We start from the raw sequence: 26,658 nt of genomic DNA, 5'->3' as shown, positions 1-26,658 counted from the left end.
ATGGAGGGGGGGGGGGGAGGCATCACTGAGGCAAATAAGGTGGGGCAGGAAGAGCTCAGAGATGAAAGAAGAGAGCGCAGACTGCACACACCACACAGGACCTGAGAGAGCGGAGTACACCACAGAGAGTGCACAGGACCTGAGAGAGAACAGGACCAGAGAGTACACCGGAGAGAGTGCACAGGACCAGAGAGCGAGAGAACAGGACCAGAGAGCGAGAGAACAGGACCAGAGAGTGCACAGGATCAGAGAGCGAGAGAACAGGACCAGAGAGTGCTGAGTAAACTGGAGAGAGAGAGGGAGAGAGAACAGGATCAGAGAGAGAGCTGAATCCAGTAGAGAGAGTGCTGGACACACTGGAGAGAGCTGAATCCAGTAGAGAGAGTGCTGGACACACCGGAGAGAGCTGAATCCAGTGGAGAGAGTGCTGGACACACCGGAGAGAGCTGAATCCAATAGAGAGAGTGCTGGACACACCGGAGAGAGCTGAATCTAGTGGAGAGAGTGCTGGACACACCGGGGAGCGCTGAATCCAGTGGAGAGAGTGCTGGACACACCGGAGAGAGCTGAATCCAGAGGAGAGAGTGCTGGACACACCGGGGAGAGCTGAATCCAGTAGAGAGAGTGCTGGACACACCGGAGAGAGCTGAATCCAGTAGAGAGAGTGCTGGACACACCGGAGAGAGCTGAATCCAGTAGAGAGAGTGCTGGACACACCGGAGAGAGCTGAATCCAGTAGAGAGAGTGCTGGACACACCGGAGAGAGCTGAATCCAGTGGAGAGAGTGCTGGACACACCGGGGAGCGCTGAATCCAGTGGAGAGAGTGCTGGACACACCGGGGAGAGCTGAATCCAGTGGAGAGAGTGCTGGACACACCGGGGAGCGCTGAATCCAGTGGAGAGAGTGCTGGACACACCGGGGAGCGCTGAATCCAGTGGAGAGAGTGCTGGGACACACCGGGGAGAGCTGAATCCAGTGGAGAGAGTGCTGGACACACCGGGGAGCGCTGAATCCAGTGGAGAGAGTGCTGGACACACTGGAGAGAGCTGAATCTAGTGGAGAGAGTGCTGGACACACCGGGGAGAGCTGAATCTAGTGAGAGAGTGCTGGACACACCGGGGAGAGCTGAATCCAGTGGAGAGAGTGCTGGACATGCAGGAACAATGAGTACATGAGCTGCTTAGAGCCGGACAGAGAGTGTGAAGAGGAAGCAGAGAGTGCAGTAACAGACACTGTGCAGAGACTGCAGAGAGAGCGCATGGAGAGAGAGAGCCAAGAGACAACACAGCAAGCAGAGAGTGTCAGAGAGCAGAGGAGGAGAGTGCTGAGAAGCTGAAGAGCGTGTAAAGTCACCACTGGAGCACCATGATCACCACCCTGCATCCTCTGTGCCTGTCTGATCATCACTGGGAGCACCCCGACCCCTAAAGACATCAGCAAAGGAGTGGTGAGACCATCTGTGTGGGGAGACGAGAGGGAAGGAGGAGACATGTGAGAGAAGAGGAGAGGAGAAAGAACTCGAGAGAAGAGGAGAGGAGAGAGAAGTGGAGAGAGAAGAGGAGAGGGGAGAGAAGTGGAGAGAGAAGAGGAGAGGGGAGAGGAAAGGGGAGAGAAGAGGAGAGGAGAGAAGAGGGGACGGGGGGAGAAGAGGATAGGAAAGAGAATAGAGTAGAAGAGAGGAGGGGAGGAGATGGGAGAGAAGAGGAGAGAGAAGAGGAGAGGAGAGAGAGTAGAGAAGAGGGGAGGGGAGAAAAGGAGAGAAAAGAGGATAGAGAAGGGGAGAGAGGGAGGAGAGGAGAGGAGAGAGAAGAGGAGAGAAGGAGAGGAGAGGAGAGAGAAGAGGAGAGAAGGAGAGGAGAGGGGAGAGAGGAGAGGGTTGTTGGTTTTCTCTATGCTATATATGATTGTCTGTTCTGTGACTTAAAACATAAGAGTGCTGGATGGGGTTAGGGGTAGATGGACAAGGTGGGGGAGTATATGGATGGGGTTTGGAGTAGATGGATGAGGTTGGGGAGTACATGGATTGGTTTGGGGATAGATGGACAAGGTAGGGAGCATATGGATTGGGGTTGGGAGTAGATGGATGAGGTTGGGAGTAGATGGATTGGGTTGGTGGTAGATGGATGAGGTGGAGGGTAGATGGACTGGGTGGGGAGTACATGGATGTTGTTTGGAGTAGATGGATGAGGTTGGGGGTAGATGGATGAGGTGGAGGGCAGATGGATGAGTGGAGGGTAGATGGATGAGGTGGAGGGTAGATGGATTGTGTAGAAAGAATAGAAAGATGGGGTGTAGTTATGTGGAGTTGTGGGGTAGATGGATGAGGTGGGGAGGGGAATGGGCTATAGGATAAATTAATTGGGTTGGGGGTAGATGGATGAGGTGGAGGGAGGATGGACAAGGTGGGGAGCATATGGATTGGGTTGGGAGTAGATGGATGAGGTTGGGAGTAGATGGATTGGGTTGGGGGTAGATGGATTGGGTTGGGGGTAGATGGATGAGGTGGAGGGTAGATGGACTGGGTGGGGAGTACATGGATGGGGTTTGGAGTAGATGGATTGGTTGGGGGTAGATGGATTGGGTTGGGGGTAGATGGATTGTGTAGAAAGGAATAGAAAGATGGGGTGTATATATGTGGAGTTGTGGGTAGATGGATAAGGTGGCGAGAGAATGGGGTATAGGATAGATGAATGGGGGTTGGGGGTAGATTGATGAGGTTGGGGGTAGATGGATGAGGTCGGGAGTAGATAGACCGGTTGAGGGTAGGTGGATGGGCTTGGGGGTAGATGCACATGATTGTGGGTAGATGGCCTGGGGTCGGGAGTAGATGGATGATGTGAAGGGTAGATGGATTGGGTGGGAAGGTGTAGAAAGATGGGGGGTACATGGATGAGGTTTGGGGTAAATAGATGGGGTGGGGAGCAGATGGATAGGATTATGGGTTGATGGATGAGGTGGAGGGTAGGTGGATTGGGTGGGAAGGTGATGGATGAGGTGGAGGGTAGGTGGATTGGGTAGGAAGGAATAGAAAGGTGTGGAGTAGATGGATGGGAGGTAGATAAGGTAGGGAGGGGTATTGGGTGAGGGATAGATGAATGGGGTTGGGAGTAGATGGATGAGGTGGGAGTCGATGGATGAGGTGGAGGGTAGATGGACTGGGTGGGGAGTACATGGATGGGGTTTGGAGTAGATGGATGAGGTTGGGGGTAGATGGATGAGGTGGAGGGTAGATGGATTGTGTAGAAAGGAATAGAAGATGGGGTGTAGTTATGTGGAGTTATAGGTAGATGGATGAGGTGGGAGGGGAATGGGCTATAGAATAAATGAATTGGGTTGGGGGTAGATGGATGAGGTGGAGGGAGGATGGACAAGGTGGGGAGCATATGGATTGGGTTGGGAGTAGATGGATGAGGTTGGGAGTAGATGGATTGGGTTGGGGGTAGATGGATTGGGTTGGGGGTAGATGGATGAGGTGGAGGGTAGATGGACTGGGTGGGGAGTACATGGATGGGGTTTGGAGTAGATGGATTGGGTTGGGGGTAGATGGATTGGGTTGGGGGTAGATGGATTATGTAGAAAGGAATAGAAAGATGGGGTGTAGATATGTGGAGTTGTGGGTAGATGGATGAGGTGGGGAGAGGAATGGGCTATAGGATAGATATATGGGGTTGGGGGTAGATTGATGAGGTTGGGGGTAGATGGATGAGGTCAGGAGTAGATAGACCGGTTGGGGGTAGGTGGATGGGCTTGGGGGTAGATGCACATGATTGTGGGTAGATGGCTGGGGTCGGGAGTAGATGGATGATGTGAAGGGTAGATGGATTGGGTGGGAAGGAGTAGAAAGATGGGGGGTACATGGATGGGGTTTGGGGTAAATAGATGGGGTGGGGAGCAGATGGATAGGATTATGGGTTGATGGATATGGTGGAGGGTAGGTGGATTGGGTGGGAAGGAATAGAAAGGTGTGGAGTAGATGGATGGGAGGTAGATAAGGTAGGGAGGGGTATTGGGTGAGGGATAGATGAATGGGGTTGGGAGTAGATGGATGAGGTGGGGAGTCGATGGATGGAGTTGGAGTAGATGGATGGGGTTGGGGGTAGATCGAGGAGTGGAGAGTAGATGGATGGCATGGGGAGTAGCAGGATGGGGTTGATAGATGGGGTTAGGGGTAGATGGACAGGGTGGGGAGTAGATGAATGGGGTTAGGGGTAGATGGATAAGTGGGGAGTAGATGGATGGGGTTAGGAGTAGATGGATGGGGTTGAGGGTAGATGAATGGGGTTAGGGGTAGATGTATAAGTGGTGAGTAGACGGATGGGGTTAGGAGTAGATGGACAGGGTTGGGAGTAGATGGATTGGGTGGGAAAGGAACAGAGAGATGAGTGGGGGACAGATGAATGAAGAGGAGGGTGGCAGTTAGAGGGACTGGTGGAAAGTAGTTGGAGGGGGGGTTAATGAGGTAGGTGGGAATAGGTGGAAGGGGGGGGTTGATGAGGTAGGTGGGAATAGGTGGAAGGGGGGGTTGATGAGGTAGGTGGGAATACGTGGAAAGGGGGTGGTGATGAGGTAGGTGGGAATACGTGGAAAGGGGGGGGTTGATGAGGTAGGTGGGAATAGGTGGAAGGGGGGTTGATGAGGTAGGTGGGAATACGTGGAAAGGGGGGTGTTGATGAGGTAGGTGGGATACGTGGAAAGGGGGGGGGTTGATGAGGTAGGTGGGAATAGGTGGAAGGGGGGTTGATGAGGTAGGTGGGAATACGTGGAAAGGGGGGTGTTGATGAGGTAGGTGGGATACGTGGAAAGGGGGGGGGGGTTGATGAGGTAGGTGGGAATACGTGGAAAGGGGGGGTTGATGAGGTAGGTGGGAATACATGGAAAGGGGGGGTTGATGAGGTAGGTGGTAATACGTGGAAAGGGGGGGGGGTTGATGAGGTAGGTGGGAATAGGTGGAAAGGGGGGGTTGATGAGGTAGGTGGGAATAGGTGGAAAGGGGGGGGGTTGATGAGGTAGGTGGTAATAGGTGGAAAGGGGGGGGGGGTTGATGAGGTAGGTGGTAATACGTGGAAAGGGGGGGGTTGATGAGGTAGGTGGGAATAGGTGGAAAGGGGGGGTTGATGAGGTAGGTGGCAATAGGTGGAAAGGGGGGGGGGTTGATGAGGTAGGTGGTAATAGGTGGAAAGGGGGGGGGGTTGATGAGGTAGGTGGGAATAGGTGGAAAGGGGGGGGGTTGATGAGGTAGGTGGTAATAGGTGGAAAGGGGGGGGGGGTTGATGAGGTAGGTGGTAATACGTGGAAAGGGGGGGGTTGATGAGGTAGGTGGGAATAGGTGGAAAGGGGGGTTGATGAGGTAGGTGGCAATAGGTGGAAAGGGGGGGGGGTTGATGAGGTAGGTGGTAATAGGTGGAAAGGGGGGGGGGTTGATGAGGTAGGTGGGAATAGGTGGAAAGGGGGGGGGTTGATGAGGTAGGTGGGAATACGTGGAAAGGGGGGGGTTGATGAGGTAGGTGGGAATACGTGGAAAGGGGGGGTTGATGAGGTAGGTGGGAATACGTGGAAAGGGGGGGTTGATGAGGTAGGTGGGAATACGTGGAAAGGGGGGGTTGATGAGGTAGGTGGGAATATGTGGAAAGGTTTGGTTAAAATAAATTGAATTAATAAGGAGTTATAATTGCTGAAGGTAATGCTAAGGCCTGTACACCATAGGAGTTACCCTCCCCCTTCATCCATACCCCTAACCTTCCTCCCTAACTTTACCACGAAGCCCACTGACCTCTGACCCTAACTTAAAGTGCCCGTCACTTACCCCCTTGCTCTGTATACTTACCCCCTCCTCCCTTCCCGTGGCTCACCAGCCGTACCATATCCTCACAGCAATCATCGCTCAGCACCTGGAACAAATTATTCTCTCTGGTGGTTTTGGCAGAGTTCCCAGCTCCGCCCACCTTCTATCAGTCTTAGTATTGAATATGTGCAGCAAGAGAATGAAGACTCCTTTGTTTGACTGTGGAGTGTCTGTGGTTGGGGAATGGAGGATAGAAAGCCTGTTGGGTGGTGAACCTCATAGTGTCCAACCAAACGTTTGAGGTGACATTTGGGTGGTTTAGCAGTGGAAATGACTTCCTAAAGGGGACCTCTGCCTATAAATGACTCTCTTCCTTCTTCCAGGACTGGCTGACCCGCTATGGCTATCTACCCCCACCCGATCCATATTCTGCCCAGCAGCAGACCCTGGAGAGCCTCAGAGAAGCTGTGAAGACCATGCAGAGGTTTGCTAGCCTGGAGATGACAGGAGAACTAGGTAATCACAAACCCTTCCCTCGGGGGAAGACTCACTTCATATCCTGCAAACATGGGGGAGGGGGTCACCTCAGGTCATTATACTATGTCACCTTATACTAAATACCCCACCACTATAGATCACCTGATTAAGTACCCCTAATATAGGTCACCTTACCCTAAATGCCCTCTTATAAAGGTCATCTGATCCTAAGTACCCCTAATAGAGGTCAATTTATCCTACACACCCCTAATAGAGGTGACCCAATCCTATGTACCCATAATGTAGGTCACTATATCCCATGTACCCCCTAATATAGGTCACCTTATCCTATGTACCCTAATGGAGGTCACCTTATCATATATACCCCCTGATATACAGTGCTTGAAAAAGTATTCATACCCCTTGAAATTCCCCACATTTTGTCATGTTACAACCAAAAACGTAAATGTATTTTATTGGGATTTTATGTGATAGGCATCACATAAAATCCCAATAAAATACCTTTACGTTTTTAGGTGTAACAGGACAAAATGTGGAACATTTCAAGGGGTATGAATACTTTTCAAGGGGTATGAATACTGTAGGTCACATTATTCCAAGACCTATAGTATAGATCACCAATGTACCCCTAATATAGGTCACCTTATTCTACTGTATGTACCCCTGATGTAAGCTCCCTCTCCTAGATACCCCTGATGTAGGCTCCCTCTCCTAGATACCCCTGATGTAGGCTCCCTCTCCTAGATACCCCTGATGTAGGCTCCCTCTCCTAGATACCCCTGATGTAGGCTCCCTCTCCTAGATACCCCTGATGTAGGCTCCCTCTCCTAGATACCCCTGATGTAGGCTCCCTCTCCTAGATACCCCTGATGTAGGCTCCCTCTCCTAGATACCCCTGATGTAGGCTCCCTCTCCTAGATACCCCTGATGTAGGCTCCCTCTCCTAGATACCCCTGGTGTAGGCTCCCTCTCCTAGATACCCCTGATGTAGGCTCCCTCTCTTAATACCCCTGATGTAGGCTCCCTCTCCTAGATACCCCTGATGTAGGCTCCCTCTCCTAGATACTCCTGATGTAGGCTCCCTCTCCTAGATACCCCTGATGTAGGCTCCCTCTCCTAGATACCCCTGATGTAGGCTCCCTCTCCTAGATACCCCTGATGTAGGCTTCCTCTCCTAGATACCGCTGATGTAGGCTCCCTCTCATTGATACCCCTGATGTAGGCTTCCTCTCCTAGATACCCCTGATGTAGGCTCCCGCTCATAGATACTCCTGATGTAGGCTCCCGCTCATAGATACCCCTGATGTAGGCTCCCTCTCCTAGATACCCCTGATGTAGGCTCCCTCTCCTAGATACCGCTGATGTAGGCTCCCTCTCCTAGATACCCCTGATGTAGGCTCCCGCTCATAGATACCCCTGATGTAGGTTCCCTCTCATAGATACCCCTGATGTAGGCTCCCTCTCCTAGATACCGCTGATGTAGGATCCCTCTCCTAGATACCCCTGATGTAGGCTCCCTCTCTTGATACCCCTGATGTAGGCTCCCTCTCCTAGATACCGCTGATGTAGGCTCCCTCTCCTAGATACCCCTGATGTAGGCTCCCTCTCCTAGATACCCCTGATGTAGGCTCCCTCTCCTAGATACCCCTGATGTAGGCTCCCTCTCCTAGATACCGCTGATGTAGGCTCCCTCTCCTAGATACCCCTGATGTAGGCTCCCTCTCCTAGATACCCCTGATGTAGGCTCCCTCTCCTAGATACCGCTGATGTAGGCTCCCTCTCCTAGATACCCCTGATGTAGGCTCCCTCTCCTAGATACCCCTGATGTAGGCTCCCTCTCCTAGATACCCCTGATGTAGGCTCCCTCTCCTAGATACCGCTGATGTAGGCTCCCTCTCCTAGATACCGCTGATGTAGGCTCCCTCTCCTAGATACCCCTGATGTAGGCTCCCGCTCATAGATACCCCTGATGTAGGCTCCCTCTCATAGATACCCCTGATGTAGGCTCCCTCTCCTAGATACCCCTGATGTAGGCTCCCTCTCCTAGATACCCCTGATGTAGGCTCCCTCTCCTAGATACCCCTGATGTAGGCTCCCTCTCCTAGATACCGCTGATGTAGGCTCCCTCTCCTAGATACCCCTGATGTAAGCTCCCTCTCCTAGATACTCCTGATGTAGGCTCCCTCTCCTAGATACCCCTGATGTAGGCTCCCTCTCCTAGATACTCCTGATGTAGGCTCCCTCTCCTAGATACCCCTGATGTAGGCTCCCTCTCCTAGATACCACTGATGTAAGCTCCCTCTCCTAGATACCGCTGATGTAGGCTCCCTCTCATTGATACCCCTGATGTAGGCTTCCTCTCCTAGATACCCCTGATGTAGGCTCCCGCTCATAGATACCCCTGATGTAGGATCCCTCTCCTAGATACCCCTGATGTAGGCTCCCTCTCTTGATACCCCTGATGTAGACTCCCTCTCTTGATACCCCTGATATAGGATCCCTCTCCTAGATACCCCTGATGTAGGCTCCCTCTCTTGATACCCCTGATGTAGGCTCCCTCTCTTGATACCCCTGATGTAGGCTCCCTCTCTTAATACCCTTGATGTAGGCTCCCTCTCCTAGATACCCCTGATGTAGGCTCCCTCTCCTATGTACCCCTGATGTAGGCTCCCTCTCCTAGATACCCCTGATGTAGGCTCCCTCTCCTAGATACCCCTGATGTAGGCTCCCTCTCCTAGATACCCCTGATGTAGGCTCCCTCTCCTAGATACCCCTGATGTAGGCTCCCTCTCATATGTACCCCCGATATCGGCTCCCTCTCCTATGTACCCCTGATGTAGGCTCCCTCTCCTATGTACCCATCCCCCAGTAATCAGACTGTACTTTGTAACCTTCATGCAAGTGACAAGGTGAGATGTTGCAGCAGGGGCTGATCTGTGTCAGACATTTGTGAACACCACCAACATTTGTGAGCACACAAATGCACGGGCACCAGAATTTACATGATTGTGTCATCTCTGAGCCAGCAGCTCAGTCCAGGAAGTAAGTGGTGACCCTGGATGATGCCTGAACAAAGATGGTGCCGTCCTTCTGGAGAGAAAAGCATATAAAGGCATTGACAGGGGGAGTCCCTCCTGCTATTGCAATGTACAACTGATCACATGGATAGAAAATTGTACACCTGCCAGTAATCCCAGTTATAGAAATGTAATTACCTCTCCTAGATGATCGCACAGTGGAGATGATGAAGAAGCCTCGCTGTTCTCTCCCTGATGTCGTCCTATCATCGGGGCCCCAGAGGTTGCGCAGGAAGCGCTACGCTTTGAGTGGGACAGTCTGGCAGAAGAAGCAATTGACCTGGAGGTATGGAGCCATGGGAGACATCTGGGGAATGGAATGTCCTTATACATGGGTGGTATGTAATGTGTCTACAAAGTGGGAGGTACAGAGTCATGGGGGACATCTGGGTGGAATATACTGTGACCAAGAGGTGGAAGGTTTGGAATGATGGAGGCCATCTGGGTGGAATATATTGTGACCTCAAGGAGGGAGGTATGGAGTCAGGAAAGACATCTGGGTGGAATATAATGTGCACAAGGTAGGAGGTATGGAGTCATGAGGGACATCTTGGTGGAATATAATGTGTCCACAAGGTTGGAGGTATGCAATGATGGAAAAGAAAAGAGGGATGACCAACTCGTCTAGGAGGGAAGCCGTGCCACGTCCAATAATGCATAAACACAAGACAATAAGTTCCCCTAAGTGGACTTTCCCGGCACTTGCATAAAAAAGGAAAGAATATAGAAATAGAAACTTTAGTACATAATAAAAACGTATATATTTTATTTGGTTGGAAAATACAAATGTTAAAAACAAAGTGGATATCTTAAGTAACATAATAGTACTACTTACTAGACATAATAGACATCAAGCAATAAACAATGATGAACGGAGCCAGGAGACTCTTTTCAAGCCCGACGCGTTTGGGCTTGAAAAGAGTCTCCTGGCTCCGTTCATCATTGTTTATTGCTTGATGTCTATTATGTCTAGTAAGTAGTACTATTATGTTACTTAAGATATCCACTTTGTTTTTAACATTTGTATTTTCCAACCAAATAAAATATATACGTTTTTATTATGTACTAAAGTTTCTATTTCTATATTCTTTCCTTTTTTATGCAAGTGCCGGGAAAGTCCACTTAGGGAAACTTATTGTCTTGTGGGTATGCAATGATGGAGGACATCTGGGTGGAATATAATGTGTCCACAAGGAGGGAGGTATGGAGTCAGGGAGGACATCTTAGTGGAATATAATGTGTTCTCAAGGAGTGAATTATGGAGTGAGGGAGGACATCTCGGTGGAATATAATGTGTTCACAAGGTGGGAGGTTTGGAGTCATGAGGGACATCTTAGTGGAATATAATGTGTCCACAAGGAGGGAGGTATGGAGTCAGGGAGGACATCTCGGTGGAATATAATGTGTCCACAAGGTGGGAGGTATGGAGTCAGGGAGGACATCTGGGGTGCAATATACTGTGTTCACAAGGTCGGAGGTATGCAATGATGGAGGACATCTGGGTGGAATATAATACGTCAACAAGGAGGGAGATATGGAGTCATGAGGGACATCTCGTGGAATATAATGTGTTCACAAGGAGTGAATTATGGAGTGAGGGAGGACATCTCAGGGGAATATAATGTGTTCACAAGGTGGGAGGTATGCAATGATGGCAGACATCTGGGTGGAATATAATGTGTCCACAAGGAGGGAGGTATGGAGTCAAGGAGGACATTTCAGTGGAATATAATGTGTCCACAAGGTGGAGGGTATGGAGTGATGGAGGGCATCTGGGTAGAATATAATGTGTCCAAAATGAGGGAAGAATGGAGTGATAGAGGACATCTGGGTGGAATATAATGTGTCTACAAGGTAGGAAGTATGGAGTGATGGAGGACATCTAGGTGGAATATAATGTGTCCACAGGGTGATGCTGATAAGATGGTGAAACTGGACTCCACCTTTTCAGATCTCCATTGATCTGTGGGTGTTCCTCCTGAACTGATGGAGGAGATGTGGAGTCTCATATGATCCTGTAGTGAGCAGTCCCTCATCTTTCTTCTAGGATTGAGAGTTTCCCCATATCCCTGTCACCAGAAATCATGAGGACATTGATGAGGAGCGCCCTGGAGGCCTGGAGCCGGGAGACACAGCTCACCTTCTCAGAGACGCAGGGCGAGGCCGATATTCGAGTTGGCTTTGTGGGAGGGACCCATGGAGATGGCTATCCCTTTGACGGTCCAGGTGGAACACTTGGTCATGCCTTCTTTCCTGGCGTAGGGCCAATCGCTGGAGAAACTCACATGGACGCCGACGAACAATGGACTTACAACAGTAAGAGGAAACCATTTCATCCATGTTTAGTTATAACAAGCCCAGGAAAGGTGCCCATGGACAAGACAACACAATGCTGATACTATCCAGCACTCCATCCAGGGCATTATCTAGGGCGGTCTGCGCGCAAACGCAGTCTGCCTAGGAACGCCCACTCCTCCAGGCTGACAAGGCATTGTGATAGTTGTATAACTCCTCCCAAGAGCCCGCCCACTGCTTGCATCAGGATTGAGGGCTCTTGAGAGGAGTACTGAGGCGGGGTGTTGTATTGGTTTTGGGAAGCTATGTACAGCCCCCTGCTGGCCCCTCCCCCCTGCATTGCATAGAGAAGCACAGAGACCCGGTGATGACATCACTGACTGTTTCTGTTTTGTAGCAGAGAGAGACATGAATATTGATCCGTATATCCAATACGCTGGGGGAGTGGGGGGCAGGGTATTGAATTATAATTCACGGAGGTCCGATCAGTAAAACGTTCTTCCAGCAAAGGTCCGAATCGCATGTTTGTCCAATGATTCAGAATTCTTCACATCAAAGCCCCTCCCCTCTTTTATTTTCGGATAGTGATGACACAAAGCCATTTTTTTATCGCAGACTTGTTTGCCACCTTTTAAAATTCTAATAACAGAAATCCCCAAATGTCCCTGATGAAGTGTTCCCTCCCCCCCGCAATGTTTGGCCTTTGTACAGACATACAAGGTGACACACAAAGGAGGTCATTCCCCACATATGTGGTGTCTGTGTATAAATAGTCCATGAGATTGTTAGCTCCCACCTGGAATCACTGTGCAGGCTAGATACTGGGCCACGGGAAGCTTAAGAGAACTGTCAAAAGACCTGCGTAACAAGGTAATAGAACCTTATAAAGATGGAAAAAGATAGAATGATAAATGGCTTCCTATCATCACTATCCGAAAATAAAAGACAGTTTTTTGGCATGATCAGTTAGATTTTAAATATCAATGTCAAAATGTCAACATTTCTCTCAGGGGGAGGCAAACTTTTCACCACAACTGTACATCTGTACATCCCATAGGTGGGGGCTCGGAGAGTTTAGAGTTGGGGAGTGCATTGTGCAGTGAATTTCAGACGTTTACACCAAAAACCTGACCCAGCTTTCTCAGGAAATGTGTGATAACTGAACAGGATGGAGTTTTGAAGATTTAGGGTATTTTTTATATAAACAAACCTTCGGATTTGATGATCTGGCGCTGTGGTTTTGTAGTTCCTAGCTGTGGTTTCTATTTCACAAATTTTTCTTGACTTCGCGTGACTGGCACAGCATTCCGTTTTCAGAGAATTGCTAACATCAGGAAAGAGTTTTGTCACAATACTTTCTCAGGGGAACAAACATTATGAGTCAAATCTGAGGGATGAGGTGGGGGGTCAAACATAATGATCATTATACAACATCCAGAGATAGAAGGACCCAGATGAAGAGATTCATAGAATCAACGAAGAAAGGCCAAGATCAATAAGCAGTACCTCAGGCCATAGAAGGTGACCATCCCATAGATAGATGTACACTAATAGGCCAAATAATTGTGGACACCATCACGCCCATCTATAAAAGTACATGAAACCTCCTTTAAATGATGGAGCTCAGATATCTCCAGTAAAGGGTCCTGGCAATCTTCCATCATACAAAGGCATTGTAGACAATTGTGCTCCTCCATCCTTGAGCACGACTGTGCCCCCTCTGTGTACAAATCCAGCTCCATAAAGACAAGGTGTGACCCAGTTTGATGTGGAGGAACTCAAGTGTCCTGTACAGAGCACTAACCTCCTCCCTACTGAACACCTTGGGGATGAATTGGAACTCCGGTGGTGAGCCCAGTCTTCTCATTCAACACCAGTACCCGACTTCACAAATACTCTTTAAGCAGTAATGATGGGTGATGGCATCTTATACTGAGCAGGTCCATACATTAGTCCATAGAAGTTGACCATCCCATGGATACAGGAATGATACCATGTTAATCTTCTCACAGAGGGATAAGTAGTATTGGATCTGAGAAGAGGATTAAGTGATGACATCTCAGACTGTGCAGGTCCATACATCAGTCCATAGAAGGTGACCATCCTATAGACGCAGACCCCATTTTCATCTTTACACAGAGGGATTTATTATTAGATCTGAGAGGAGGATTGAGTGATGACATCTCATACTGTGAAGATCCATACATAAGTCCATAGAAGGTGACCATCCATAGATTAACATGTTCATCTTCTCATTAAACAATAAGTGGTATCAGATGGGAGAGGAGGATTGAATGATGGCATCTCCTATTGTGCAGGTCCATACATGAGTCCATAGTAGATGACCATCCCATAGATGGACACCATGTTCATGTTCTCACAGAGGGATATTTTATTAGATCTGGGAGAGGAAGATTAAACAATGAAATCTCCTATTGTGAAGATCCATGCATGAGTCCAAAGAAGGTAACCATCCCATAGATACAGACACAATATCATGTTCATCGTCTCACAGAGGGATAAGTGGTATTCGATGTGAGAGGGAAATTGAGTAATGACATCTCCTATTGTACAGGTCCATGCACGATTCCATAGAAGATGACCATCCCATAGATACAGAAACCACACCATGTTCATCTTCTCACATAGAGAGAAGTGGTATTAGATTTGAGAGGAGAATTAAGTTCTGACAACTCCTCCTGCCTGATGTATGGACCCTGCGGTGTAGAAGGTGAGGATCCTATGGATACAGACAGAATAATGTTCTTCTTCTCACAGCGGACCAGGGGACAGACGTCTTTGCAGTGGCGGTACACGAGTTCGGACACGCTCTGGGGCTCTCTCACTCATCTGTGGAGACGTCTATCATGAAGCCATACTACCAGGGGACACTGGGAGACCATCAGTATTACAGGCTATCGCCTGATGATGTCGAGGGGATCCAGGCCTTGTACGGTAAGTACACCATTTCCAATTAGTCCATCACTTAGACACCACTAATGTAACACCAACATAAATGTATTCTCTACTGTATTCTACACTAGGTAGAAGAGACGCAGCTCCAAGACCACCTCCGAGACCTACCCAGCATGCAATTCCCCCACGAGGGCCCACCTATCAGTAAGATTTCTGTATACTACTATAAGCACTAAAAGAAGACAACTGGTTAGTTGTCGGACACTTTGTAAACCCCAAAACACATCTCTTAAGGCAGTGGTTCTCAACTCCTGTCCTCAGGGCCCACCAACAGGCCAGGTTTTCTGTATTACCTTGGGGGAGATGAAGACTAGAATACGGCAATCACTGAGGAGCAAATGATATCACCTGTCATGTATTTCAGTTATCCTGCAAACCTGGCCTGTTGGTGGGTCCCGAGGACTGGAGTTGAGAACCTCTGTCTTAAGGCTAGATCATATAGTGGACATTGATATAAATACTAACAAGATCTGCTAGGCCAAGTAGTACCAATAATATTTCCAACACTGGGAGCCAACTAAGGATTAAGTCTTTTCATGATTTCTCAGTGCTGACCCCATGTATGAAAATGTTCGAAGTACTTCTCTTCCTTGCTCTGAGTCTGGCTGGTGGTTTACAAGGTAATTAAGGTTCTTAGTATAGACCAGGGTTTCTCAGACAGATTTCCATGGATCCCAAGGGTTCCTCCAGAGGTTGCTAAGGGTTCCAGCAATTAGCAATTTCTGTCGGTTAGATAAGTTCCCACTGACACCATTGCACTTTTTAGTTATCTATAAGGGGGTAATTCTTCCCAATGATCACAAGTGTAAGGAGCATTCTTCCCACCGACCATCACACTAATGTATCAGGAGTTGTAGCTAGAGGAATTTTTAGCAGAGGGTTGTCTGAGACTAGAAAGTTTTTTCAAGGGTTCCTCTGTGTTGAAAAGGTTGAGAAAGGTTGGTATAGACTATGAATGCCCTCAACCAACAGTCCAAACACAGACAGATGGGGTCTAATGCTCTGTACTAAAGGAGCACTATAGCAAACAACATTGTATTCTGATGTCTTCATGGGGTTCATATGTTACGGTGGCACTGAATTGTCAATACCTCTGGCCATGTCATATTCTGCCCCAACCCGTCATGTCACCGTGGTCTGCAGGTGAATGTGGAGAAACACATTTGTACACCGAGCACTCGCATGTATTATCCACATGGAGCTACCCAAAGGCAGTATTTTCCTGAATGTGGTACCCTAAGTCCAACTGAACTTTCACTATGTAGTTACAAAGATATGTAGAGGTTTACAAACACATTCCAAAACTGGGTTCAGGCTTTAAAATTGGCTTTACCTTTGTCATTAAGGGGTTGAACTAAAATTCAGTTGGGCTTTAAATCCATGTAAGTAATAATCCAAAAAAGTCCAATTCAATTTATAAAGGATCCGGTTGAATGACCACCTCAGATCTGCACTGCTCACAGTTGCCATGGGCTCTTCTGCACTAGCTGGCGCCAAGTGATAAACCTGAGGAAGAGCCAAGCAGGGCAGATCTGTGTGGATTCCACCTAGCAGGAGTGAGTGCATTTTACAGGACACTCCGCACAGGGGGCCTTTCCTGTTCCTACGAGCACCTTCTTAGAAGTCTGGTCAGCCGACCAGCACTTAAGCGAGAGGAGGTCATTCGAGAGACCACTTCACTGGAATCCACGGCGTTGCATAAGTACTGAAGACCCTGGACTAGTTGGTCTGCTAGGTCCACATAGGTGGGAGAAACCTGTTCAGTGCAAAAGTTTGGCCCACTCAGTCAGGGTCTGGGAAACCATAGCGGAGGCCAGGCCCGTTGGTGAACGATAGAGAAATGGGGGCCACTCTTACTGACCTTATGTGTGAAAATGCTGGTTCCCCGGCTGTCTCTGGCTAAAGTTATAGGCCTAGGACAAGCATGTAGATCAGGAAAGACACATGGGCCAGCATGGAACGTGAGGTATGACCTGGAGGAGGGTCAGTAATAACCTTTATAATTCTTCTGGGCAGAATTATTTTAATAGATTGTTAGTTCTGAGGTCTGGTCACTTTTGGCATGAAAGCGGTAGCTTTTGGTGTGGCTGTTCACAGGGCTGGTTGAGGTAGGTTATTGGCTACAGGAGTTAAGTGTTTGGGATACTTTAGGGGAGATTTAGGATTTTGACTTGAGTCAGAAGTCCATACCAAAGGCTATGAATACTGACTCCATGCACCAAATGGGACACAGTTATGATAGAGTCAACCAACGAGGCTATCATAGGCAGTAAAGTAGCTAAACCCTGAAGAACCTACAGCAGAAACTATTAATCAAATGATGTTCTTATTTTCCCACCACCTTACAAATGTTAGTTTTGTGTAGAGTTGGGTTGCAGCTCCCCTACCATCCATGACCGGGGAATGATTCCAAGATGTATCACTTATGAACCATGCACTATGTTAATGTTTTCATGTCACCCATTTAGTCTCCATGATGCAATGTTCCATTTTTCCCATCAGGCCCCGCCCTCCACTCTTTGATCGCTGCTCCACTCATTTTGATGCAATTGCAAATATTCGAGGGGAAGTGTTCTTCTTTAAGAGTAAGGGTTGACTGCCGTTCCTTGCACCATTCTACCGATTAAAACATAACTTGCCCCTTACAGTCTTGTCTTCTCATTCTCAGACAAGGTCTTCTGGAGAATGCAGGCTTCCCGCAACCTCGTATCCCTCAATCCGGCTCAACTCCACCACTTCTGGCATGGGCTACCTATAGACCTGCCACGGCTGGACGCTGTGTATGAACGGCAAAACGACAGCAGGATCGTGTTCATCGCAGGTGAGTACAGAGCAGGGGGAGACAAGTGCATGAATTGGAAGGGGGTGGTGTGGGTGCATGGATGTAGCTCTACTGCAGATGATGGAAATGGAGGTCTCCTCCAAACTGACCGCTACAAGATCACCAAGTATGACCAGCCATACACCTCCACCTGTACTGAGGCCAGAGAAGCCCCCGAAACCACTGAGAACTACCAAGTGATTGAGGTCGTGACTTTTTTTGGCTGCATCTGCCATGATCTTACCTTGATCCTTTCTTTAATTGGTACAGGGAACAATTTCTGGGTGTTTAAAGACACACTGGTGGAGACCGGCTACCCACGGCCCCTCTCTGATTTTGGCCTGAACACGGACCGCATTGATGGAGCTTTCGTGTGGAAGCATAACAAGAAAACCTACTTCTTCAGACACAACCGCTTCTGGAGATACGATGAGACACTTGGAAGAATGGACGGTCGCTATCCGCAGGACACAAACCTATGGCAAGGGCTGCCTCCGGAGATCGATGATGTGATCAGCTGGGTAGATGGTGAGTTTTATGGTTTTCAGGGAGAAAATACTGACTACGGTCACAGCCCAACAACCCCCCACCCCAAAAAGCCCATGTTTAGAGCTAACACTGTAAAACTAGTAATTTAATGTGTACATCCAGCTAAAAAGGACACCAGACTATTGAAGTTAAGCTGTAGACATCAGATACCCTCAAATTACATCAGAATAGTGCAGCAAATTTTCCTTATTTGCCTCTTCTTCAATTCTCAAAAAGACCGGCCGCCTCTTCACCTCCCCCACACCTTCTTCAAAAGAATCTTCCTCTTCTTCATCATCATCTCCCAACACCAAGATCTGCCTCTTCTTAAACCCTCGCCCCCTGCCTCTTCTTCACCCCCCCCCCCCCCAACAAGGAGATCTGCCTCTTCTTCACAACCCCCCCCCCCCAACAAGATCTGTCTCTCCACACCCCCCCCCCAACAAGATCTGCCTCTTCATCGGCCCCCGCCCAACAAGATCTGCCTCTTCATCGACCACCCCCCCCCAAGATCTGCCTCTTCATCGACCACCCCCCCCCCCCCAACAAGATCTGTCTCTTCATCGACCACCCCCCCCCCCCAACAAGATCTGCCTCTTCATCGACCACCGCCCCCCCAACAAGATCTGCCTCTTCATCGACCCCCCCAACAAGATCTGCCTCTTCATCGACCCCCCCCCCCCCCAACAAGATCTGTCTCTTCATCGGCCCCTCCCCCCCAACAAGATCTGCCTCTTCATCGACCACCCCCCCCAACAAGATCTGCCTCTTCATCGACCACCCCCCAACAAGATCTGTCTCTTCATCGACCACCCCCCCCCAACAAGATCTGCCTCTTCATCGACCACCCCCCCCAACAAGATCTGCCTCTTCATCGGCCCCTCCCCCCCAACAAGATCTGCCTCTTCATCGACCACCCCCCCCCCCAACAAGATCTGTCTCTTCATCGACCACCCCCCCCAACAAGATCTGCCTCTTCATCGACCACCCCCCCAAAAAGATCTGCCTCTTCATCGACCACCCCCCCCAAAAAGATCTGTCTCTTCATCGACCCCCCCCCCAACAAGATCTGCCTCTTCATCGACCCCCCCCAACAAGATCTGCCTCTTCATCGACCCCCCCCCCCCCCCCAAGATCTGCCTCTTCATCGACCCCCCCCCCAACAAGATCTGCCTCTTCATCGACCCCCCCCCCCCAACAAGATCTGCCTCTTCATTGACCCCCCCCCCCCACAAGATCTGCCTCTTCATCGACACCCCCCCAACAAGATCTGCCTCTTCATCGACACCCCCCAACAAGATCTGCCTCTTCATCGACACACCCCCCCCCCCCAACAAGATCTGCCTCTTCATTGACCCCCCCCAACAAGATCTGCCTCTTCATCGACCCCCCCCAACAAGATCTGCCTCTTCATCGACCCCCCCCCCCCAACAAGATCTGCCTCTTCATTGACCCCCCCCCCCACAAGATCTGCCTCTTCATCGACACCCCCCCAACAAGATCTGCCTCTTCATCGACACCCCCCCAACAAGATCTGCCTCTTCATCGACACCCCCCAACAAGATCTGCCTCTTCATCGACACCCCCCCCCCCCCAACAAGATCTGCCTCTTCATTGACCCCCCCCCCAACAAGATCTGCCTCTTCATCGACCCCCCCCCCCCAACAAGATCTGCCTCTTCATCGACCCCCCCCAACAAGATCTGCCTCTTCATTGACCCCCCCCCCACAAGATCTGCCTCTTCGACACCCCCCCAACAAGATCTGCCTCTTCATCGACACCCCCCAACAAGATCTGCCTCTTCATCGACACCCCCCCCCCAACAAGATCTGCCTCTTCATTGACCCCCCCCCCACAAGATCTGCCTCTTCATCGACACCCCCCCAACAAGATCTGCCTCTTCATCGACACCCCCCAACAAGATCTGCCTCTTCATCGACACACCCCCCCCCCCCCCCCCCAACAAGATCTGCCTCTTCATTGACCCCCCCCAACAAGATCTGCCTCTTCATCGACCCCCCCCAACAAGATCTGCCTCTTCATCGACCCCCCCCCCCAACAAGATCTGCCTCTTCATTGACCCCCCCCCCACAAGATCTGCCTCTTCATCGACACCCCCCCAACAAGATCTGCCTCTTCATCGACACCCCCCAACAAGATCTGCCTCTTCATCGACACCCCCCCCCCCCCCAACAAGATCTGCCTCTTCATTGACCCCCCCCCAACAAGATCTGCCTCTTCATCGACCCCCCCCCCCCCAACAAGATCTGCCTCTTCATTGACCCCCCCCCCCACAAGATCTGCCTCTTCATCGACACCCCCCCAACAAGATCTGCCTCTTCATCGACACCCCCCAACAAGATCTGCCTCTTCATCGACACCCCCCCCCCCCCCAACAAGATCTGCCTCTTCATCGACCCCCCCCCCCCCAACAAGATCTGCCTCTTCATTGACCCCCCCCCCCACAAGATCTGCCTCTTCATCGACACCCCCCCAACAAGATCTGCCTCTTCATCGACACCCCCCAACAAGATCTGCCTCTTCATCGACACCCCCCCCCCCCCCCCAACAAGATCTGCCTCTTCATTGACCCCCCCCCCAACAAGATCTGCCTCTTCATCGACCCCCCCCCCCAACAAGATCTGCCTCTTCATCGACCCCCCCCAACAAGATCTGCCTCTTCATTGACCCCCCCCCCACAAGATCTGCCTCTTCGACACCCCCCCAACAAGATCTGCCTCTTCATCGACACCCCCCAACAAGATCTGCCTCTTCATCGACCCCCCCCCCCCCAACAAGATCTGCCTCTTCATTGACCCCCCCCCCCACAAGATCTGCCTCTTCATCGACACCCCCCCAACAAGATCTGCCTCTTCATCGACACCCCCCAACAAGATCTGCCTCTTCATCGACACACCCCCCCCCCCCCCCAACAAGATCTGCCTCTTCATTGACCCCCCCCAACAAGATCTGCCTCTTCATCGACCCCCCCCAACAAGATCTGCCTCTTCATCGACCCCCCCCCCCCAACAAGATCTGCCTCTTCATTGACCCCCCCCCCCACAAGATCTGCCTCTTCATCGACACCCCCCCAACAAGATCTGCCTCTTCATCGACACCCCCCAACAAGATCTGCCTCTTCATCGACACCCCCCCCCCCCCAACAAGATCTGCCTCTTCATTGACCCCCCCCCCAACAAGATCTGCCTCTTCATCGACCCCCCCCCCCAACAAGATCTGCCTCTTCATCGACCCCCCCCAACAAGATCTGCCTCTTCATTGACCCCCCCCCCACAAGATCTGCCTCTTCGACACCCCCCCAACAAGATCTGCCTCTTCATCGACACCCCCCAACAAGATCTGCCTCTTCATCGACACCCCCCCCCCCCCAACAAGATCTGCCTCTTCATTGACCCCCCCCAACAAGATCTGCCTCTTCATCGACCCCCCCCCCCCCCAACAAGATCTGCCTCTTCATCGACCCCCCCCCCCCCCCCCCAACAAGATCTGCCTCTTCATTGACCCCCCCCAACAAGATCTGCCTCTTCATTGACCCCCCCCCCACAAGATCTGCCTCTTCATCGACACCCCCCCCCCAACAAGATCTGCCTCTTCATCGACCCCCCCCCAACAAGATCTGCCTCTTCATCGACACCCCCCCCCCAACAAGATCTGCCTCTTCATCGACCCCCCCCCCCCAACAAGATCTGCCTCTTCATCGACCCCCCCCCAACAAGATCTGCCTCTTCATCGACCCCCCCCCCCCCCCCCAACAAGATCTGCCTCTTCATCGACCCCCCCCCCAACAAGATCTGCCTCTTCATCGACCCCCCCCCAACAAGATCTGCCTCTTCATCGACCCCCCCCCAACAGGATCTGTCTCTTCACCACCCCCCCCCCCAACAGGATCTGTCTCTTCACCACCCCCCCCCAACAGGATCTGTCTCTTCACCACCCCCCCCAACAAGATCTGTCTCTTCACCCCCCCCACAAGATCTGTCTCTTCACCCCCCCCCCCCCACAAGATCTGTCTCTTCACCCCCCCCACAAGATCTGTCTCTTCACCCCCCCCCACAAGATCTGTCTCTTCACCCCCCCCCACAAGATCTGTCTCTTCACCCCCCCCACAAGATCTGTCTTCACCCCCCCCACAAGATCTGTCTTCACCCCCCCACAAGATCTGTCTCTTCACCCCCCCCCACAAGATCTGTCTCTTCACCCCCCCCCACAAGATCTGTCTCTTCACCCCCCCCCACAAGATCTGTCTCTTCACCCCCCCCCCACAAGATCTGTCTCTTCACCCCCCCCACAAGATCTGTCTCTTCACCCCCCCCACAAGATCTGTCTCTTCACCCCCCCCCACAAGATCTGTCTCTTCACCCCCCCCCCACAAGATCTGTCTCTTCACCCCCCCCACAAGATCTGTCTCTTCACCCCCCCCAACAAGATCTGTCTCTTCACCCCCCCCAACAAGATCTGTCTCCTTCACCTCCCGCCCCCCCAAGATATGTCTCTTTCTCACCCCCCCAGATCTGTCCCTTCTTCAGCCTGCCCCCCAGATCTGTCTCTTCTTCACCCCCCCCCAACAAGATCTGCCTCTTTGTCACTTCTCGGCCCTGACCCCGCCATCGCCACCCACGGCCCTGACCCCGCCATCGCCACCCACGGCCCTGACCCCTTCATCTCCATCTCCAACCACAGCCATGACCCGTCCCCTCCGCCACCCAAAGCCATGACCCGTCCCCTCCGCCACCCAAAGCCATGACCCGTCCCCTCCGCCACCCAAAGCCATGACCCGCCCCTCCGTCGCCACCCACAGCCATGACCCATCTCCCCCGTCGCCACCCACAGCCATGACCCATCTCCCCCGTCGCCACCCACAGCCATGACCTAATCCCTCCATCGCCACCCACAGCCATGACCCGTCGCCTCCATCACCCGTCGCCTCCATCACCACCCACAGCCATGACCCGTCGCCTCCATCACTACACAAAGCCATGATGACCCATCACCACCCAAAGCCATGATGACCCATCACCACCCAAAGCCATGACCCGTTCCCTCCCCCCCCCCCAACATCACCACTCAAAGCCATGACCCATCCCGGCCATGATCACCCACAGCCATGACAAATGCCTAATCCCTCCATCACCACCCACAGCCATGACCCGGCCCCTCCATCGCCACCCACAGCCATGACCTAATCCCTCCGTCGCCACCCACAGCCATGACCCGGCCCCTCCGTCGCCACCCACAGCCATGACCCGGCCCCTCCGTCGCCACCCACAGCCATGACCCGGCCCCTCCGTCGCCACCCACAGCCATGACCCGGCCCCTCCGTCGCCACCCACAGCCATGACCCGGCCCCTCCGTCGCCACCCACAGCCATGACCCGGCCCCTCCGTCGCCACCCACAGCCATGACCCGGCCCCTCCGTCGCCACCCACAGCCATGACCCGGCCCCTCCGTCGCCACCCACAGCCATGACCAGTCCCCTCCGTCGCCACCCACAGCCATGACCAGTCCCCTCCGTCGCCACCCACAGCCATGACCAGTCCCCTCCGTCGCCACCCACAGCCATGACCAGTCGCCACCCACAGCCATGACCAGTCCCCTCCTTCGCCACCCACAGCCATGACCAGTCCCCTCCGTCGCCACCCACAGCCATGACCAGTCCTCTCCGTCGCCACCCACAGCCATGACCAGTCCTCTCCGTCGCCACCCACAGCCATGACCAGTCCCCTCCGTCGCCACCCACAGCCATGACCAGTCCCCTCCGTCGCCACCCACAGCCATGACCAGTCCTCTCCGTCGCCACCCACAGCCATGACCAGTCCCCTCCATCGCCACCCACAGCCATGATGATGACCCATCACCACACAAAGCCGTGAAGACCCATCACCACACAAAGCCGTGAAGACCCATCACCACACAAAGCCGTGAAGACCCATCACCACACAAAGCCGTGAAGACCCATCACCACACAAAGCCGTGAAGACCCATCACCACACAAAGCCGTGAAGACCCATCACCACACAAAGCCGTGAAGACCCATCACCACACAAAGCCGTGAAGACCCATCTCCTCCCCCCATCACCACACAAAGCCGTGAAGACCCATCTCCTCCCCCCATCACCACCCAAAGCCATGACCCCCCCCCCACCCATCACCACTCAAAGCCATGACCCATCCCCGCCATGACCACCCACAGCCATGACAAGTGCCTAATCCCTCCATCACCCCCCACAGCCATGACCAGTGCCTAGTCCCACCATAACCACCCACAGCCATGACCAGTGCCCTAATCCCACCATAACCACCCACAGCCATGACCAGTGCCCTAATCCCACCATAACCACCCACAGCCATGACCAGTGCCCTAATCCCACCATCACCACCCACAGCCATGACCAGTCCCCTCCATCACCACCCATGACCAGTGCCTAATCCCACCATCACCACCCACAGCCATGACTAGTGCCTAATCCCACCATTACCACCCACAGTCATGACCAGTGCCCTAATCCCACCATCACCACCCACAGCCATGACCAGTCCCCTCCATCACCACCCACAGCCATGACCTGTCCCCTCCATCACCACCCACAGCCATGACCAGTCCCCTCCATCACCACCCACAGCCATGACCAGTCCCCTCCATCACCACCCACAGCCATGACCAGTCCCCTCCATCACCACCCACAGCCATGACCAGTCCCCTCCATCACCACCCACAGCCATGACCAGTCCCCTCCATCACCACCCACAGCCATGACCAGTGCCTAAGCCCACCATCACCACCCACAGCCATGATCGGCTCCCTTCATCACCACCCACAGCCATAACCAGTGCCCAATCACACCATCACCACCCACAGCCATGACCAGTCCCCTCCATCACCACCCACAGCCATGACCAGTGCCTAAACCCATCATCACCACCCACAGCCATGACCTGTCCCCTCCATCACCACCCACAGCCATGACCAGTGCCTAAGCCCACCATCACCACCCACAGCCATGATCGGCTCCCTTCATCACCACCCACAGCCATAACCAGTGCCCAATCACACCATCACCACCCACAGCCATGACCAGTCCCCTCCATCACCACCCACAGCCATGACCAGTGCCTAAACCCATCATCACCACCCACAGCCATGACCTGTCCCCTCCATCACCACCCACAGCCATGACCAGTGCCTAAGCCCACCATCACCACCCACAGCCATGATCGGCTCCCTCCATCACCACCCACAGCCATAACCAGTGCCTAAACCCACCATCACCACCCAAAGCCATGACCTAATCCCTCCATCACCACCCACAGCCATGACCAGTCACTCTATCACCACCCATAGCCATGACCAGTCCCCTCCATCACCACCCACAGCCATGACCTAATCCCTCCATCACCACCCACAGCCATGACCAGTCACTCTATCACCACCCATAGCCATGACCAGTCCCCTCCATCACCACCCACAGCCATAACGCATCCCCTCCATCATCACCCACAGACACGACTAGTCCCCTCCATCACCACCCATATACAATGAACAATGATGAAGATTTTCCCTTCTGCCCCCACAGGTAACACGTATTTCTTCAAGGGCTCCGAGTACTGGCAGTTCAAGGATGGACAAGTGGAGACAGAGCCTGGCTACCCTCGCAGCATCGCCAGAGACTGGATGTACTGCCGAAGCGAGTCGCTGCCACCACAGCCCACAGAGGAACCTGAGAGACGAGACCAGCAAGACTGCAACTGCCCATGCTTGCAAGGAAACGACGCGGTCCTCTGGAAGGCCAGTATGGCGGTCATCGGCATAACCGCTGTTCTCAGCATGGTGACCTGGTACTAGAGCGGTCCTCATATTGAGGCACAGGGACTCACACACCAATCAGGAGCAACGGAATGTCCTGGCTTAGCCCAATCTTTTATTGACAGAAAGGATTCTTGCTGTACAGATTACAAAACAAAAAAAAAAGAACAAAAATAAAACACAAAATAAGTTTCACCGATTCATTTCACTTCTTACGAAATTGCCTCTATGCAGGACGAAAGAAGGTAAAGGGGTGGGCTCTGGCACCACGCCAGAGTGCCGCGTTACTGGGCGCTTCGAGTGAGAAGGGCGGTGCTACGGCAGACACCGAGGCAGGACAACATCTTGCCAATAAAAGTTCATTTGAGTACATTGAGGGGGGCCAGCAAATTCACATCATAGAATATCTCGGTGAGTGCAGAACACAGGAGTCTGTCTGCACACCACAATGTCTGTACAGGAGGGAGAGTCCCAGCAGTCTGTAAGATCCCAAAAGTAAGACGAGGGTGTCAAAGTGGCCCTCAAAGGGGGAGGAGGGAAGGGGCAACCCAAGGTCTTCTCTAGGCTGGGGAAGCAAAGCTGTCGATTCAAGGAGACCTGCAGAGAAAGAAAAACACAAGAGCCGTTATAATGTGTCACAGATAAACAATGCTAAAAAAGAAGATGATGTATCTGACAGCAGAGCAAAAGACAAGCAGTGAGAGAGCGCAGGGCGCAGCAAGAGAGCGCAGGGCGCAGCAAGAGAGCGCAGGGCGCAGCAAGAGAGCGCAGGGCGCAGCAAGAGAGCGCAGGGCGCAGCAAGAGAGCGCAGGGCGCAGCAAGAGAGCGCAGGGCGCAGCAAGAGAGCGCAGGGCGCAG

At 52.1% G+C, this 26,658-nt stretch overlaps 1 protein-coding gene across 1 annotated transcript; it reads left to right on the top strand.

Moving 5' to 3' along the window:
• Nucleotides 1-25,999, top strand: MMP25 (matrix metallopeptidase 25). Its single transcript, XM_073635312.1, has 10 exons — nucleotides 1-1,448; nucleotides 6,167-6,299; nucleotides 9,506-9,644; nucleotides 11,406-11,674; nucleotides 14,432-14,608; nucleotides 14,698-14,773; nucleotides 17,132-17,214; nucleotides 17,298-17,450; nucleotides 17,721-17,978; nucleotides 25,571-25,999. Exons 2-10 carry the CDS (start codon nucleotides 6,260-6,262, stop codon nucleotides 25,837-25,839), a joined length of 1,464 nt encoding a protein of 487 aa, XP_073491413.1. The 5' UTR covers nucleotides 1-1,448; nucleotides 6,167-6,259; the 3' UTR covers nucleotides 25,840-25,999.
• The last annotated feature ends 659 nt before the right edge of the window (nucleotides 26,000-26,658 follow it).

This window comes from Aquarana catesbeiana, linkage group LG06 (genome assembly GCF_042186555.1).
Source record: "Aquarana catesbeiana isolate 2022-GZ linkage group LG06, ASM4218655v1, whole genome shotgun sequence".
Classification (NCBI taxonomy): domain Eukaryota; kingdom Metazoa; phylum Chordata; class Amphibia; order Anura; family Ranidae; genus Aquarana; species Aquarana catesbeiana.
Note: the sequence above shows the minus strand (reverse complement) of the source record. Positions and strands in the feature narration are given on the sequence as shown.

Coding starts and splice junctions, on each gene's coding strand:
- MMP25 (XM_073635312.1), top strand. CDS start 6,260: ATGCAGAGGTTTGCTAGCCTGGAGATGACAGGAGAACTAG. Junction 9,645..11,405: donor AAGAAGCAATTGACCTGGAG/GTATGGAGCCAT, acceptor TCTTTCTTCTAG/GATTGAGAGTTTCCCCATAT. Junction 14,774..17,131: donor CCACGAGGGCCCACCTATCA/GTAAGATTTCTG, acceptor TTTTCCCATCAG/GCCCCGCCCTCCACTCTTTG.